The sequence below is a fragment of the Diplotaxodon limnothrissa genome, linkage group LG19 (assembly GCF_057381915.1).
Source record: "Diplotaxodon limnothrissa isolate DT_005_m linkage group LG19, D_limnothrissa_male_GT1.1, whole genome shotgun sequence".
Taxonomy (NCBI): Eukaryota; Metazoa; Chordata; class Actinopteri; order Cichliformes; family Cichlidae; genus Diplotaxodon; species Diplotaxodon limnothrissa.
In genome coordinates, this window is record NC_140614.1 from 14,601,785 (window position 1) to 14,619,778 (window position 17,994).

The 17,994-nt window shown below is 39.0% G+C and overlaps 1 protein-coding gene across 1 annotated transcript in view; it reads right to left on the reverse strand.

Annotated features, from left to right (window-relative positions):
• Window positions 1-17,994, reverse strand: part of sntg2 (syntrophin, gamma 2) — a 113,323-nt gene that overhangs the window by 33,364 nt on the left and 61,965 nt on the right. The window contains exons 10-12 of the mRNA XM_085342705.1: window positions 8,791-8,920; window positions 7,031-7,069; window positions 5,803-5,919 (exon numbers count right to left, since the gene is read on the reverse strand). Of these exons, the coding sequence (XP_085198831.1) occupies window positions 5,803-5,919; window positions 7,031-7,069; window positions 8,791-8,920 (286 nt within the window). The remainder of the gene's footprint in view (window positions 1-5,802; window positions 5,920-7,030; window positions 7,070-8,790; window positions 8,921-17,994) is intronic.

Sequence of the window (17,994 nt, forward strand, 5' to 3'; positions counted from 1 at the left end):
GTTGTGTTGTACTGGTCCTATAAATAACAAAACAACAAAACATCCCATACAAAATCAGCTTTGCATGAAAAATCTAAATGACTGAATAACACGTAGCGACAGCCGTAAACATCCCTAAAGACTCCTTACTGTTCGCGCCAGGCGTCATGTCATGGACGTGGTGGTGAAATGACAGTCGTGGTGCAAAATCACACACTGTTGGTTTGGGTATATTCATTCGGCCATGTTTTATCCCATATGCGGAAAATTTTGGATTTAAAATAATAAAAATAAGGCCTTTTTTTGGTTTCCAACAGCTAACATTGTTGAAGTACTAAAGTAAATTTTCTCTTACTCTGCTGAGCTGTTACTGTTGACTTCTTTTTGACACATGATAATTGATACTAATAAAAACATACTGCTGAATATTCAAGGCCTCTCGGCCTCTGGGATATTGGCTACTACCATTTTTCAACACAAGCTAGAGGACACGTCTGGCATTTCACAGCCCACCAGCTGCATAATGTCTTTAGCTCAAGGAACCATAACTTCAGTGACTTCACAATACATCCATTAGTATTGTTCATTAAAAGTACAGCTGCTCACTTCTTTTGCTCTCATCCTGTAAACATGATTTGTTGGTCCTATGACTGGCCTATATCTTAACCAAAAAAACCCTTTTCATTTTTGTAACTGATCTGCGTTGTGTGTAGTGTACTGCAGTTCTCGCCTGCTCCCAGCCTGTAGCTTTTTCTCTTTATTTAAAAACTACGAAAAGCTACAAAAAGGTTTGGGGTTTTTTCTTCCTAAGCTCACCTTCAAAAACACCATTTCTGTGTCACAATTTTTTTTTTAGCCTCTGGCATACTCTTTGTAAAAGACTTTCCTGCAGCACTTTAAAGAACAGTTTAAAAATTATACTGGCCAAAATATTATCAGCACTGACAGGTGAAGTTAATAATGCTAATGATCTCATTACATTATAACCTTCTCCTGGTAAACTTTAGGTTCTGCCATTTAATGGACATCAAATCTTCTAAAGACCAAGCAAAATCCCCCACGCTAAGAGTACGACCCAGCTGCAGAACCCACAAACCAATATCCTAGAACTTCACAGGACACCCCCATAGGTCCTTTGTCCATGCCCTACCAGGTTAAATCTGTTTTCTTGGGAATGGGGGGGTTGTGCCAGATTAAGTTTTAATGTTGTAGCTTATGTATGTGGTTGAGTATACCAGACCAGAGGCCTCTCACCCAGTGTTACTAAAAATCTCTGATGGTTATGATTCTTTTTCCTGTAGTGATGTCTCAAGCACAATGATGCACAGGTTGCAACAAAGGGCCCGTTTGATGGTATCAGCAAGTGTAGTTTAAACAAGGCCAGGCTCTTGTTCCTGCCATTTCAACAAACAGCTGGGGTGACCATCACTAATGTTAACACAAAGCATCAGTGTGCAGAGGGAATTGTAAAAATGCACTGTTCAGACAGCCGTGTAACCTGACACAGAAACAGAGCCAGTCTGGAGACTCGAGCAGAGGATGGAAGTCAAAAGGAATGCAACAGTGTGCCTACGTGAGTTGCAGAAAGCATCTGCATAGATGATGAAATGCTTAATTTCTTGCACATATGCAAATGGACAGTGGGATGTCAAGTAGCAAGGGCAAGGTTAGCAGAGCTCTTTAAGATATTCAGTACATGGAAATGCTGTCAGTGTGCTAATGAGTACAGAGAGGCAGCAATACTGGCTGTTGAGCTATGTAATATCCACATATATACAATGCTTTTGTCATCTTACTGACCCCTCAGAGAACTTTAAGCATACATTCATATAGCACTTTTATTCTATACATTTCACTCCATCAACCTCACATATGTAGCCAATTTAGAGTCACCAAATAACCTTACATGCATGTCTTCAGCGTGTGGGAGGAAGAAGCTTCTCATCTCATGGTCAGGTAATGGTCTCTCAGACCTACTTGTTGATTTAGCTGTAAATATGAAAAGTGTCTCATACAGCTGAGTACCAGTTGGCGGGAAAAGGGGAATAAAAGGAAGCTAGCAGGACTCATACTGTCCATACAGCTGGCCACTGAAGAAGGCTGCATATCAGAAGAAAGGCAACTGATATGAGTGTTCCTGCAAAATTACTGAAGTGAAATGCTGTTAGGTAGTTATTAATCCAGATGAGTGGACTGGTACTTGTTTAGCACTTTTCCTAGTTTAACAGTACTTTTTACTACAAGCCTCATTCACCCAGTCACGACTCTGATAGATCCAGGACCTTACTCAAGGATACTTTGACATGCAGAATGGAGGAATCCTCATCTACCCTGATCCGCTCTAGCTTCTGACCCACCTTATCTATAGTTAAATTAAATAATCTTTCAATGATCAATACACAGCCTCCCGAGAGAGAGAGAACACATCTCCACTGAAATGACCTCTCAGTACAGTTCAGTGAGCTATATTACATCTAAACATAAGAAGCCCCTTACAATTCCAAAAATTGCATTTTGTTGACATAAGAGAATTTTTGTCCTTACTGAAACTTGCCTAATCAGGTCAATCATGTGGACATAAATTTGGATTACTACATGTCTTTGGCATTGACAGGAAAACAACAAGGTGCAGTATGACTGTGTCAAAGGCTCTACACAGAGGCTTGCCTTGTTAATGTTGCTTCGCTACCAGACTACTGAATATATTGTTATTGACTCCCCTGGAGGTAGTGCACATTTTACTGTTACTGGAGTTCATCATCTCCCTGCTGCAAGCAGTTCAGCCCTGTCAGAGACTGCCGAAGTATTGCCATTACATGTTAGTTCTGAGGAAGTTATTGAGTGTGACTTGAATTTAGATTTGCTCTCTAAACGTTCTGCTACATTACAACAACATTACAAGAGATTATTATATAATAATTGATTTGTAGCCTTACATGTCCAAATAAATGCATTCCTTTTAGATCAACCATGATAGATCATATTTGAACAAATAACCCACTTAAATAACCCACTGGTGCAATTTCTTCTGGATACATCAGCTACCAGTGCCCAACTACATGTGACAGAAAAATGTTTGACCTTCAGACTAACAACCTGCTACATTTTATAAATAAACTGAATTTTAAATATCTTAATGAAAAGATTTATTTTTTTAAGGAACAGCAGCACTCTGACCTCAATTAAATTGAAAACGTTTCCAATCATGACCTACCTTTCATCACGTCACAAATTTTAATATGTACTTAATCATGCCGCCTTAAAATTTTCAGAATATATCTGTGTATAATCCTTGGTTCTCCTCCACAATGCTCTCATTGCAGAACAGACTGATTTTGAATATCTAACAATCTTCTATCTGCAAAGTTTCAGCTACTAAGAAAAAACTGTCTTGTACTTATTAGAAAAGCTAAATCTGATTTCCATTCTTTCAATTATCATTTAATTTTATTCGAAGATATTTTAAAACAATAAAATCTTTAATTCTATATGTTCTAATGTTTTCTTCTTCTTTTTTTTGGATTGATAAGCGGATATAAGATATGTCGTAAAGTTTTCAGTTTAAACTGGACCTCTCCCTGTTTTGCCTCTGTGCTGGGCTAACTGCTCTTCTTATAGCTCATTTTTAAGTTAATTGCAGTAGGTAAGCGTATATAAAGACTAATAACCATCTTAAAGGTTCTTTGTTTTATTCTGTGGATTTCTCAAAAGCATTTAATTCAGTATCGTGACACTCTACTAGAAAAGCTTTGCTCAGTCAGTGCAGATTAACAGGCCATGTTTAATTTGTACTCCAAAGACTTCAGCCCAGATGTCCTTGTAGTTTGCACAGGTGTTCAGCAGGGAATCCAGTCTTGGACCTTTTTTTATTCACCATAAAATTTATCTCTGGCACCAAAAACTAAAGTTAACACAGATGGTGCTACTTTTATATGCGACTACCTCTTTCCTTAACATCTTCTTTGCAAATCTACAGCCTGCTTTTGATACATTTCACACATCTCTAATTAAACTAAACTCCAAACTAAAATAAAACCTGGTGCATTCTATTAATAAAGTCACCAGAGAATCTTCAGCCCACCATTCATATCCAAATTTCTTCATGGCTGTAACATTTAAACTGTTAATATATATTATTAGGAGCCCAGCTGAATGCTATACTCATTTTTAAATATTAATGTGGAACACCCACCAAGGAAAAACGGTCTAAAACTGGTTTTTGAGAACACACTTTTACGAGATGTAAGATATTTGAGGAATCTACAGTTTTATCTGCTCTTGAATATAATTATTTTTCTATATTTGCTTTGCTATTCAGCTTGAAGCTGCTCCACCTGCTTTTATCATAACTGTTTTCTCACTCACCACTGCATTTTACATGTGGAATGGTCCTCACCAATCATAAAAGAGCAGCACTCAACATGCATGAGATGTTTTTTTTGGGGGGGGGGGGGGGGGTTTGCACTTTTGGGTAACACGCATGCTGTTTTCTCAGGAAGTGTAAGATGGCTTCACAAGATTAGATACGAGATCTGCTTTTGCAGATCTTGGTGATGGGGGTCGCCCTCTTGTAAGACCCTTCATATTATTTTGGTCTGCTGGGTTTGACATGTTATCCAGTATTTGTAATAAGTAGATGTGAGCAGACCTAAGGCTTGCAATATCTGGAGTTCCTTTCGGGACGTTTGCACTTACAGGTGCCTGCCTGGCACACTTCAAGCCTGGAAAAACTTTAATTTGCTGCAACTTGTTCAAGCAAGAGAATTTTCTTTATGACTTAAAACAAGCGTTTTACAAAATTTTTTCCCCCCTCTTACAGTATTTTTTCTCTTTCACAATAATGAGCAATTTGAAATGAAAATATTTATGAAGAAATGCTGCACTGTATTTGTTCACCTACAGCCACTGTCGTCAATAGTCATTATTATTATTTCGTGCCTCCTTATAAAATGGTCAGGAAACGCTTGGATTCTGTTCTCAAACTGCAGCTAAGAAGAGATCAAAAGTCTCTGACAATCTGAATTTAAACAGAGCAAATACATGCACACCAAAGTTTGCTACACTAACGAACCATCAAAGAGAACATTAGCTTCTCCTGTGTACAGTTGTGTAAAGGGTAACAAAGACACAGTCCAGCAGGAAGGCCAAGAAAACTTAACTCACAATTAATGTGCACACACTACCTCGGGAGAAAAACCACTGAATAACTGTGATTAACCAGAAACACTTTCTAAATTATATAAGGAGGACAAAAGACACTTTAGTGTCCAGTGGTTTTTATACCAACGAGTGAACAGAACTTCTGGTACAGAGAAGGACAGAATAAAAGCTCGTATGCTCCATTCTGTACCTCCGATATAAACTACTAGAGGAATTGCACTATAAACAATATAATGGCCAACTGTCATTTGTTATTCTGATATTACATGTTTATTGTAAAAAAAAAAAAAAGATTCTGTAAGTATCAACATTACACGATGACACAGAGGTCTCACAACAATATTAAACACAAAATGTGGGCAAATTGTTTTCTTATGTTTCAAAACTTCAGGCTTTTCATCTACTGAGAACATGAGGACAGAGTTCTTATTTTTTAATCTGTTGCCTTTGCTAATTACATGTATCCAGTACCACACCAAACATATGCACCATACCACAACCCCTCCTTTCTAAAAGCCAGCTGTAGAAATGTATTTTGTTTATGATTCACTTTAGAAGAAATGATTTATAAACCTGCCCAACTCTAGTCAGGTTTCTGACCCACCACAGAAATGTACCAATTTCCTCTCCATATTGAATAGGAAAATTGAAAAAACAAATTACCGGCGGACTTTTGAAGATATAAAAATATGGTCCTCGGAGTGCCAGGAACTCAAATGTTGAAGATCGACCGGGAGCGCTACCCTCGGGGCATTCGCATGCCCAGCCCATGTGAACAATCTGCAGAGATTCAGAAGGATACATTTTCATTATTTGATTTGAAATAAATAAATGGATAATACACAAAAAGACACACACAATGAAAAATATGTTCTTACTAAGAAAATGGAAAAGAATGGTCTACAGTGCACTGACAAAGTAAGTGAATAGGGGGGGGACCCAATGACGCAGCTCAGAAAACATCCATTTAAAACGATACTTTTCAATACAGTTCTGCAGTCTCAGCTGCACTGCAACAATTTCCTTTTATCTACTCCAGATTGACTTGGAAGTCTCATCTAAGCAGAGGAAAGCAGAGAAAATCCCAAGCACTGCTTATCAGCTACACTCCCGTATCCTGTGGTTAACAACGTCCAGTGATTTCTAAGTTCGGGCCTTGACTGTTTGCTGGCAATACGTTCTATCTAAAGCATCCTGCAGTAAAGTTTTGAGTGAGCAAGTTCTACTTTTTTTCCCCTGACAAATTGAATTGAATTTTCATATTGCCCTGATGATTTTGCACAGAGCTGCAGTCGTATGCAGACGATGCCATTTTAAACACATTTATAACATTTCTCACAAAAAACTTAAATAGACATGTGTATAAAGTTACTGCCAACATGGGATACATTGGTATACTCCTAGGAATGTGCTCACCAGTAGTAACTAAATTGAAAACTTGACAACAATAAAAAAAAAAAAGGCCACGACAATAACTAGAAACGCTGTTATGGCCGTTCAAAAGGAGCTTTGGACGAGTGTTAAGTGAGATGAATGTAACGGCTAGAAGTGCCGTTTCTAAAACATTGCAGTCTGCAGTTGAGACCTCTGCTTTAGAGACTAAAATAGATATTCACACCCAGAATATGGTCAGTGGAAAATATTTGAGTTAACTTCAACAGGCCATTTCACACATGTCAGGTTTCTGCTCATAGAGCAGGGATACACATTGATAGTGTCGTCCAAGCAGTTGGACGGCATTTTCAGTTTGATTTTCGCCTCTTTTGTGGTCTGAAGGTGTGCTGTCAGAAGGAATTTAATTGGCCTGTTGGTCTTCTGGCAATTAAGCACCTGTTCTCAAAAAGATACAAAAATGATGTGTTTGTGTCAAGTTAGGCAAATAATGACATACTTGATTATCTGAAGAGCAGTACTTGTTGATGATCTTTATCTATTAAAAGAAACAGAAATTAAACAGATATACAGTTAGAAAACATATTTACATTTCAGATTACATAAAAACATTCTGAACCCTTAATAGCTTTGAATCAAAGAGTTAAAAAGCTTTTGTGCATTTTTACAAACTCTAACCAGTTTTAAATGTCTATTTACATTCTGCGTGTCAAGAGAAGCTAAGGTCTAACCACTTAAATGCTACAGAACTTATTATAAATAAACAAATCAGCTTGTTTGTTAAAACCACAGGTTAAGTGACTCATTTAGTCTTTTAATATAAATGTTATTGTGACACATATGGCCATCGTAAACACTGTTAAAGTCCATGTAGCCCCATGGAACTACATGAAGGCAGTAGCCTTCTCTAGCGGGGCAGTGAACACCACCACACCACACAAACTGCTCAGGAAAGCAAAAAAAACCAAATGTAAATTAAGTAGCAAATATAAATGTATTATAAAGTATTAATGAGGTAATAAAAACATCTGAAGTTGGCAGCACTGCCTGGGAAACATGCTTTCCTGCAAATGAATCTAATAAATTCATGGACACAATAAATGAAATCAGTGAAATAAAGGAAAATGAAAAAACGCCTCTCTGGAGTGACATGTTGGCTCCCCACCAATCCACAAAATAGCAGACCCATTTTAAAGTCATTGGATGACAGTGCATGTCAATTAAAGCCCACCTTCAGAAAATATAGGTCCAGAAAAAGAGAAGCATTTTCCAAATGTGCCACAGAGGTTATCACTCAGCAGGAAAAATGCTGCAAAGCATTTTCACACTGAAAGCACACCTGGTGTGTCAGCATATCACAATCAGCATGGGGCTCGCGACTTGCTTGTTCCACCTGAGCTACATTCGAAAAGTTCACCGTCACCTGAAATCTTCATATTATTAGATATCAGCAAGCTGCTGCCCAAATATTTATATTTTTTTCTCTATTTCCTCTAAAAGAACATCAAAGAGCATCATATAGTCTTCCACCATGTCTGCGACGGACCCCAAGAGTGTTAAAGAGTCTATTTAAAGGTTGTAGGTCATTAAAACAAAAGTTCCGCTCTCTCCCAAGGTGGCAACACAATTACATCCTGATTGGCCATTTAGCAATCACGCTGCACGTCCGTAATTAGGTGAATGCAGGCATGAATTAATCACACTTTTTAAAAAAGGCAGCTGTGCCATCGATGAGCACGGGCTTACAGTAAGTCTTCATCCTCACCAAAAACTATTCGCATCATCAGCGTGATAATCAAAGTGAAATAGGAGGAAATGAGAGCGAGCAGAGCACGCGCCGAATGACTACTTAGCAGCCATTAATTAGGTATCGAAGAGCATCTTTTTTTTTTTTTTTTTTTTTTTTTTGTCAGTAGAGGGGGAGAGGTGCCACTGTGAGTCAATGAGTGCTTGCCAGGAAGGGTCTATTAAAACTACTTTAATGTGTGATGGGGGGAACAACTGTGGGCAAAACAGTTTCAAGGGTTCTTTTATTACTGAGCAGATCAAAAGTGGAAAATAATTCACAACCTGAATTTTGTCAAGTTTTGTGATTCCTTCCTTCCTCCCGTTGTGAAACTATTAATGTGCATGTGTAAATCATTCATTTTAAACTTTATGGAAACACGAGAGCATTCGAATCACTCTTTTCACCTTCATTTTTAGTACACACTCAGAGGAAGATCCAACCAAGCCTCTAATGTTTAGAAATGCACTTACATTCTCCTGCGTCAAGTCATTGATATTTGTGGATATTGCTTGGAGCCAGTCTGTGCTTTCTGCTGCAGTGCAAAATTGAAGAATATTGGTGCTGGCTCCATCCAAGGCAAAAACTTCAAAACAGTTGAACCTGGTAGAGTAAAGACAGAGACGAGAGGATCAATGCTGATACTGAACAAGTGAAGCTTGAGTCGTCAAACTGTGAATTTATAGTCTGTAAGCCTTAATAGATGCATTATTACATGTAGTGGAGGGTTATCATCTGATGGCTCCTATGTAAAAACGCCCAACTTTAATAAAATGTTGATGACTGTAATGTTCAGGTTAAAGCTTCAAAACCAATGAGTGACGCAAGCAGCAGCTATCTTTTTATGGACATGTTTAAAGAAACTGCTACTAGCTGCTACAATATGAAAAGGTGAGAGGTCCGCTAAGAGAAAGCTGCCCAGAGGACAAACAACCTTCTGGAGATGGGCACAAAGTACCAATCTGGCTCTGTCCATAGGTAAAATTCAAACACCAGGACCATCACCCATTTTCATTGTAAACTTTGCTAAAACGGACTTCTTTTTTAAAATACTTTTTTCCTCATTTTGTTAGAAATTTTATTCCCAGCTATTTCTTAGCTAGGAGTGGTAACTTTGTGCCATTTTCCCATTGCTTCTGCCAAATCAGTCAAGCTAGCTGTAGATTCATATTTATGTGCTTTATTCACAGCAGCCCTTACGAGATAAGAGTGTTGACAGTAATAATAGTCATAATACTAATCATAATTATTATTATTATTAGGGCTCAGGTTTTCTGTCAAATGACCGCTGTGGAATTGGTCTACTGGACAGATTACCAGCTACCCAACCCAAATATACTCCAGAGGATGAAGAGAGCACCCGGCATGACGGCCAACCAGCTAATAGATGTGAAAATGTAACATACTGCAGTTAAGGTTGAGAAAGCCACCAATCACAAACCATTTACAGAGTAAAGTGAGAATATTAACAGTAAAAATTTGCTTCACGTGTCCCTTCATTTCCTTTCCTTTATTTAGGCCTGTATTTAAAACCTCTTTTGTTACTTTGGAGTGGTTTGCAGTCAAGGGCATTCTTTTACAAATACAATTAAGTTTCTCTGTTGATGGGGTTCTGATGAGGTCATCTGAGGCGAATCACGCTCATCAGCAGAATGCAAAGCTTTGACACTTAATTTCAGTGCATTCGTACGATGCTGATACTTTTAGCTTCGGAGATGGTTGCCATGGAAAAACGGTTATATGAGATGGTTAAGCAATTTTAGGCACTGCAGTGGAGAATCTACAACATTAGAAAGAAGGGGAAAAAAACCTGAATTTTTGAGAAGTGTTGAGCAGCAGCAGTATGATGCTGTTAAGGTACGTGAGATGAAGGCTGATAAACACAGAAACAATAAAATGCTTCCAACGCACAGTGTGAAGAGGGAAATCTTCTTAGGCAGCTCCTAAACCAAACACTCCATCCTCACGCACAGACAGAGCAGCTACTCGAGGTTAGATTATACAAAGTCAGCATTCCTAACAAATCTGAGCATGACTGTTATACTGTATCTGCAACAGGCTTGTTAAAATCGTATGTTCCGCTGCCTGTGTACTGACCCAGTGACTCTCCAGGAGTGATTTTGGCTGGACTGGAATGTCGGTTTTTTTGATTTAACAAGGGTGCAAATTCTTTCTGTCCCAGTGCCTGACCCAAATTTGCCTTGTGTTGTGGTTTGTGTAACTGTGAAGCATCACTAATGGATATTCAGAAAGTCTTTGTTTTTCGAGCAAGCATTGCCAAATGCATCTAGTTGCATTTCAGTGAGTACTGCATGGATAAATGAGCAGCTGATGAGCTCACCTTAAAAATAAATAAATAAAACGGTATATCAATTAGATCTCTTTCAAATGACGTAAAACTTTAGAGGCCATGCAGCACAAGGGCAGATACGAGAGAGAAAAGGCAGTGAATGAGGAGTTGAAAATGCAGAGCTTAATCAAAGGAACGGACAGCTGGCGGCTCAATGTAGGGAGAACAGCGCTGTCAGGAGGAGCTGCTAAAGCCCTTCCACCTTCACTGAGCAGAACAAAAAAATCCTTGCTGAGAGATGGGATCTAGGGAGAGTGCATTTTTTCATACATCTGCGCCATTCCCAGCGGCACAAATTATTGTGTCTTGCCTGCTGGACTAGGCAGTAATAAATCCACTGAGACAGAGCATGGACATATCATCCAGTCAACACGCAGGATAACACACGAAGAATATACAGGAAGAAGCTGTTTTTGGGGGAATCAAGCCATTAGTTTCAATATAGTACAAGTGGCAGAGAGAGGGGAAATGTGCCATGGCTACTGATTAGTGAAGCAGGGAAATGAGCAGGCTTTGGGGCATTTCATTCTCGGCATAATGAATGAGAGAAACTTGTTTGCTTTTGATTTCTTACCAAGAAATGCATAGATGTGAGTGCAACTTTGAATCCATGACACTGATCAAACACCCAGCTTGAATCATTAAAGTGCAATATAATATTCCTTTAATTAAAGTTGTGATTTTCACGAAATTAAACCCCCCATTTTTGTCCCAGTTTAATTCCCACAACTACCAGTCAATATGTTTAGTGGTCATTTGGCTACATAGTCATTTTCTTGGTAGCGTGCAGGCATGAAATCCATGGCAATTTTATCTAATTAACAGTAGCCTTACTTTTCGCTGGTGTGCCCCTATATTAAAAGTGTAAATTGCACAAACGGTGAGCATATAACAGAGTTGAAAGTATACTGGGAACACATTCATCTCTTTGGAATTGAGCTTGAGCTACGGTGCTTAAAAATATATGAAAATTTTAACTTGGTGCATGTATTTTCTGCTGGATTTACTTTCACTGAACAACTGGAGCCCATCCATTTGTTTAATAGTAGTTTTGCAATATGTTTAGTCTACTAATGTTGGTGATGTGATAAAGACAAGGTTATGTACTCAGTGTCAGGCGTGTGCATTACAGTGTTGCATGGGTAAGACGGTGGTCTAGTGCAGCAGTCCCCAACCCCCGGGCCTCAGACCGGTACCGGTCCGTGAGTCGTTTGGTACCGGGCCGCGAGAGTTGAGGCTCGGGTGTGAAATGTATGGTTTTCAGGGTTTTTATCGGTTTTCAGCGTTATTTTGTTATCGTTTTTATCGTTAACTTGGTCTTTTCACGTGTGTTATGAATAAGTCTTCTTTTTTTCGGTACCAGTACTAGTTTTATTTTGTTGTATTTATCCGCGACACCTTAAAGGCCGGTCTGTGAAAATTTTGTCGGGCATAAACCGGTCCGTGGCGCAAAAAAGGTTGGGGACCGCTGGTCTAGTGCATCCTTTTTATTATGAACTTCTGAACCTTGGAGATATTTTGGGTATTCAGTAGTGATATCTTTTATTTCCAATGTGCAAAAAGACGCCGTCCCAGCGTGGTTGCTGGAAATCCCTCTCACAGAAATGATCATTAAGCTTCAGTTCACCTGAGTGACCTTTCATTCCCCTTTGGAAACTACTAAGAAGAATCTTAGCCAAAAAATTTAATGCCAAACAGTGAGCAGTTGCGCCTCCACCACGAGGTCTTGCTTTCCCCGTACAGACACACGATTGCCTGTTTCTGCATTGATTAGCAAGTAGCAGTGAGCACCAGCACCCATGAGTGCACTGTTTGCACAAGCTCGTGCTGTTCTTATGGTTGTCTGCTGCACAACACCAGGAAGCTGTGCCAGATAATCTTGCATTAACTTTCTATCTGACTGACTCTTTTATATGTAAGTGTAAGGGAAACAACTGTAGCTGTAATTACCTGTACTTTTGCCTTGTCAAATGGTGCTGTGTCATCAGGATCTTAAACAATTCTCTACACACAAACTACACATCTTTGCATCAGTGTCACTCAATTGCACCTGTATTTAGCTTCTGAGCCCCTAAAGTAGGTTTGCACACTGCTTGGCATCTTTTCTTTGGAAAATAAACACTTCTTATGTCATGTAAGGAATTAAAAGGGACAATTCATGCAAATTTTCTAAATGATATCATAAAACACTGTAATATTTGTTACTGCCTTTATTTCTGTGATGTTTCTGAGTACCTTCTCAAAAACTGTTTGCAAACCTATTAAGTGCACTTACTCACACTGGCCAAGGATGAAACTTTGATGCATAACACTTTGAGTACATAATTGCTTGCTTTTAGAATTGTTTAAAAAGCCCAGCTGTTAACACAAGTGTGGCTGACAAAGCCCTGCTAATCTGCAAGGTCTCCTCCCTTTCAAATGTATCCATTTTGATAGCTTAAACAAAAGGCTGATAATACGCCATTACGTCACGATGAGGGACATCTCTGACACCTCGGTATTACTGAAAAAATGTTTTCAAAAAGAAAGAAACAAGGCTTGCTCTTCTTTGCTCTTAACATTTTGTTAAGAGTAGAATTAAATTTAGCATTTGAGAGTAAAACTTCGAAAAAGTATCTGGCATACCAACTGGAAGCATACAGCATGTACTAACAAGGACCACTAGAGCATTGTTTAAACTTTCAGATACAAATCGACCGCAGTGTGCAGAGTCCACATCAACTTTAAATGAGACCATGAGTCAACACCTTTCCATCAACACTAATGGAAAATCCTCCAAGTGGGAATGAGATATTAGAAAAGCTTTATAGAAATCATCTCAGGACCTACTCTTGCATTACAGGATATATGCATGTAACAAAGTAAAAATATAATAAGGATAATATTAAATATGCTATCCCCATCCAGGTCTGTGTGAGCCAAACTGAAAAATGAGTGCTGCACCTTATTATTCATTTAATCAAATCAAATGTTAATTTTCTGATAATTAATTCAGCTTTTAATTTGGGGATTTGGATATTTGTTTTTTTAAGGCTTGGACACCTGACATTTCTCTCGCTTACAGCAGTGATTACCACGCTTCACTGTTGTGAATTTGGCAGCTTTTTCGCTGTTTTTATTGACTCCTCATACACCTAGCAAAAAAAAAGCCTAACAAAAAACCCCAAAACAAAAAGAAAAACCGAATGGACAGAACTGCTTTGATTGGAAGTCTTGCTCTTCTGCAAGAACTCATGTTAGCAAGTGCAGAACACCTCTCTCTGTACACAGTGTACTGTAGCTGTTGGTTACAAGATGTCCTTTGAGCAATGATTGGCTCCAACACATTATGCTCGTAGTTAAACAACTTTTAGTTAAGCACAGAACAACCTTGTTTGGATGACCTGCACTTCATTCTGCACAGTGAAACTTGTGCAGCTAAATTAAAAATAAAATACATTTATGAGTGGTAGAGGGCTCAGAGAGTCAGAAATAAGAGGTAGCTGAGATCTGGACAAAGCATTCTTAATCTCATTGAAAGGTTTTTACTGATGTTTGACAGTTTACTTTTGGGCAAAGTTTATTCTGATTTCTGACGTCAGTAAAACTCAAAAACTGGTTATCAGAGCGACTTACCAAGTTAGAAATTCACCCTGAATCAGATTTTTGATTCAAAGACATGAATGACCTATCAGTGTATTTTCATATGCAAGTGTTAATCCTGGGCTACAGTGTGCATCTGTCAGCTGAATGAAGACGGCCACACTAGCAGCCTGGCCAGTTAACGTTTAATATAATAATACGAGGAATGTTTAATAGTCAATCCGTAGCTGATGGCACTGTTCTCTTAGATGGAATAAAAACAATAAGTAACCATTAAAAAAATTATACAGGGAGTGCAGAATTATTAGGCAAATGAGTATTTTGTCCACATCATCCTCTTCATGCATGTTGTCTTACTCCAAGCTGTATAGGCTCGAAAGCCTACTACCAATTAAGCATATTAGGTGATGTGCGTCTCTGTAATGAGAAGGGGTGTGGTCTAATGACATCAACACCCTATATCAGGTGTGCATAATTATTAGGCAACGTCCTTTCCTTTGGCAAAATGGGTCAAAAGAAGGACTTGACAGGCTCAGAAAAGTCAAAAATAGTGAGATATCTTGCAGAGGGATGCAGCAGTCTCAAAACTGCAAAGCTTCTGAAGCGTGATCATCAAACAATCAAGCGTTTTATTCAAAATAGTCAACAGGGTCGCAAGAAGCGTGTGGAAAAACCAAGGCGCAAAATGACTGCCCATGAACTGAGAAAAGTCCAGCGTGCAGCTGCCAAGATGCCACTTGCCACCAGTTTGGCCATATTTCAGAGCTGCAACATCACTGGAGTGCCCAAAAGCACAAGGTGTGCAATACTCAGAGACATGGCCAAGGTAAGAAAGGCTGAAAGACGACCACCACTGAACAAGACACACAAGCTGAAACGTCAAGACTGGGCCAAGAAATATCTCAAGACTGGTTTTTCTAAGGTTTTATGGACTGATGAAATGAGAGTGAGTCTTGATGGGCCAGATGGATGGGCCCGTGGCTGGATTGGTAAAGGGCAGAGAGCTCCAGTCCGACTCAGACGCCAGCAAGGTGGAGGTGGAGTACTGGTTTGGGCTGGTATCATCAAAGATGAGCTTGTGGGGCCTTTTCGGGTTGAGGATGGAGTCAAGCTCAACTCCCAGTCCTACTGCCAGTTTCTGGAAGACACCTTCTTCAAGCAGTGGTACAGGAAGAAGTCTGCATCCTTCAAGAAAAACATGATTTTCATGCAGGACAATGCTCCATCACACACGTCCAAGTACTCCACAGCGTGGCTGGCAAGAAAGGGTATAAAAGAAGAAAAACTAATGACATGGCCACCTTGTTCACCTGATCTGAACCCCATTGACAACCGGTGGTCCATCAAATGTGAGATTTACAAGGAGGGAAAACAGTACACCTCTCTGAACAGTGTCTGGGAGGCTGTGGTTGCTGCTGCACGCAATGTTGATGGTGAACAGATCAAAACACTGACAGAATCCATGGATGGCAGGCTTTTGAGTGTCCTTGCAAAGAAAGGTGGCTATATTGGTCGCTGATTTGTTTTTGTTTTGTTTTTGAATGTCAGAAATGTATATTTGTGAATGTGGAGATGTTATATTGGTTTCACTGGTAAAAATAAATAATTGAAATGGGTATATATTTGTTTTTTGTTACGTTGCCTAATAATTATGCACAGTAATAGTCACCTGCACACACAGATATCCCCCTAAAATAGCTAAAACTAAAAACTACTTCCAAAAACATTCAGCTTTGATATTAATGAGTTTTTTGGGTTCATTGAGAACATGGTTGTTGTTCAATAATAACATTATTCCTCAAAAATACAACTTGCCTAATAATTCTGCACTCCCTGTATAATGGGTCACCAGGCCAGTGAGAACTTGCTGACTTTAACATCCTGATCCAGACTGGTAGTCAGTCTTTTATTATTTATCATCGACTGGAGTTTGGCAACGAGGCACAAACTATCCAGTCAAAATGACCTGAGAGACCTCGCATACTAACCCCAATAAAACAAACAGTGTAAATAAAATGCAAACGCAACTAAGCACAAAGCTAAACTAACTCAAATCAAACCCCTGTCAGCTCTCTGCTGTTGAATGTGTTTTATTCCATGGCCATGATAATTACTGATAGGAACAAATGATTAACATAAAAAACAGCAATATGCATGTTTATTGTTGTAAATGTGTGTAAATGAATAATAAGGTCAGATGTGAGGTGGATAATATAAGCATGGCTGTGGCCCTCGCATCCACACTGATCCGATCTATATTTGTGCTTTCTAACAGACCCACATTTTTTTTCAGAGCAAACTCTGATATTGACCTGCTCACTGCCTGCAGGGTTCCCTATTGACTGGACTCTGGTATTTCAGATTCAGCATCAGGTTATTACATTCAATGTCACCAAGCTCCAGATCTCCTCAATACATTTCTTTGGTCCTACTTACCAATCATTGGACTGCTGATTGGACTAAGCATTTGACAGATTTAGTATTGCAGGACTGTTGCTTCATCCAAATATAAAATTTAGGAGTAAAGGGCAATTCCAGATGCATCGCCTCCTGCTGTGAACTGTGCCGCAGATTCTGTACTTTGGACTGATCAAGCGATACTTCAATAAAGAATATATTTAATAAGGATATCTTAGAGTTACAAAAATATTTTTTACTTTGAAATGTCAAATTGTCTTTCATCCTTAAGATTTTTACAGACAAATCTTAGATGCAACATTTACAGTGTAAATATGAAAGCGTCCTCATTCCTTTAAATGAATTCATTATAATATTCGTTATGTCTTTGACAAAATAATTCTCCATTTCTGGTGTATACCACAAATGAACTTTCTCTGGAGTGTTTAAACTCACCTTAGGAAAAAGAGCTTGGTCATTCACAGGGAGCCCAGAGACTTCCCACCAGGGCAGATGGATGAATTGATTTTTTTTTTTAAACATCTGTCTCCTTTAATACTGTAATGCATTGATCTCAATATACAGTGCCCGGCCAAAAAAAAAAAAAAGAAGTCATACACAAGACTACTTTGGTGGACCGCCTTTAGCTAAAGGCGAGCATTCACCGTAGCATTGTTTATAATAAGCTTATGCAATCCCAGAAAGTTGATTCTGCTTATCTGGATGCAGCATTTTCAGTGGGGGGAAACATTTCCTCACTCATCTAAGTGACTTATACAGTCCCAGCTGACTGCAGGTTTCCCCAGCCTTATAAACAATACACATGCATAACAATCCAAACCAGCGCCGCTGCATAACAATGAGCATTGAGATTTCATCGTTGTTGATATGCAAACTGCCATGACCATTAATCAATGTCCATGAGTACAAACAATTGGGAAATGGCTGCAATCACTGCACTGAAAGATGTACTCTTAGAGAGGCTTGTTCCTTTTTACATAAATGGCCTCCTTGACTCGCCTCTCCAATGTCAGATTTATTTCAGTTTGAGTTTTTTTTTGCCGAGTAGTTTTTAAGTATTGATAATGATTGGAGAGTTGAACCACTGAGTAAAGTCTTCAGCAGCACATCCTAAAGATTGCCACTGAGGTTACAGTTTGGACTGTGGTGGGCATGTGTACAAAAAAAAACTTGTCTCCCTGAATGTCACAGTTGGAGCCTGATGATGAAATCTGCCATGAATCTATGCCATCAGCAAGCAAAAAAACTGCTGATCTTCAGTCAGGAGTCAGGTGACCCAATTTTTTTTAGTGTTGCTGAACTCGGACTTGACCAACAGCAGCAACTC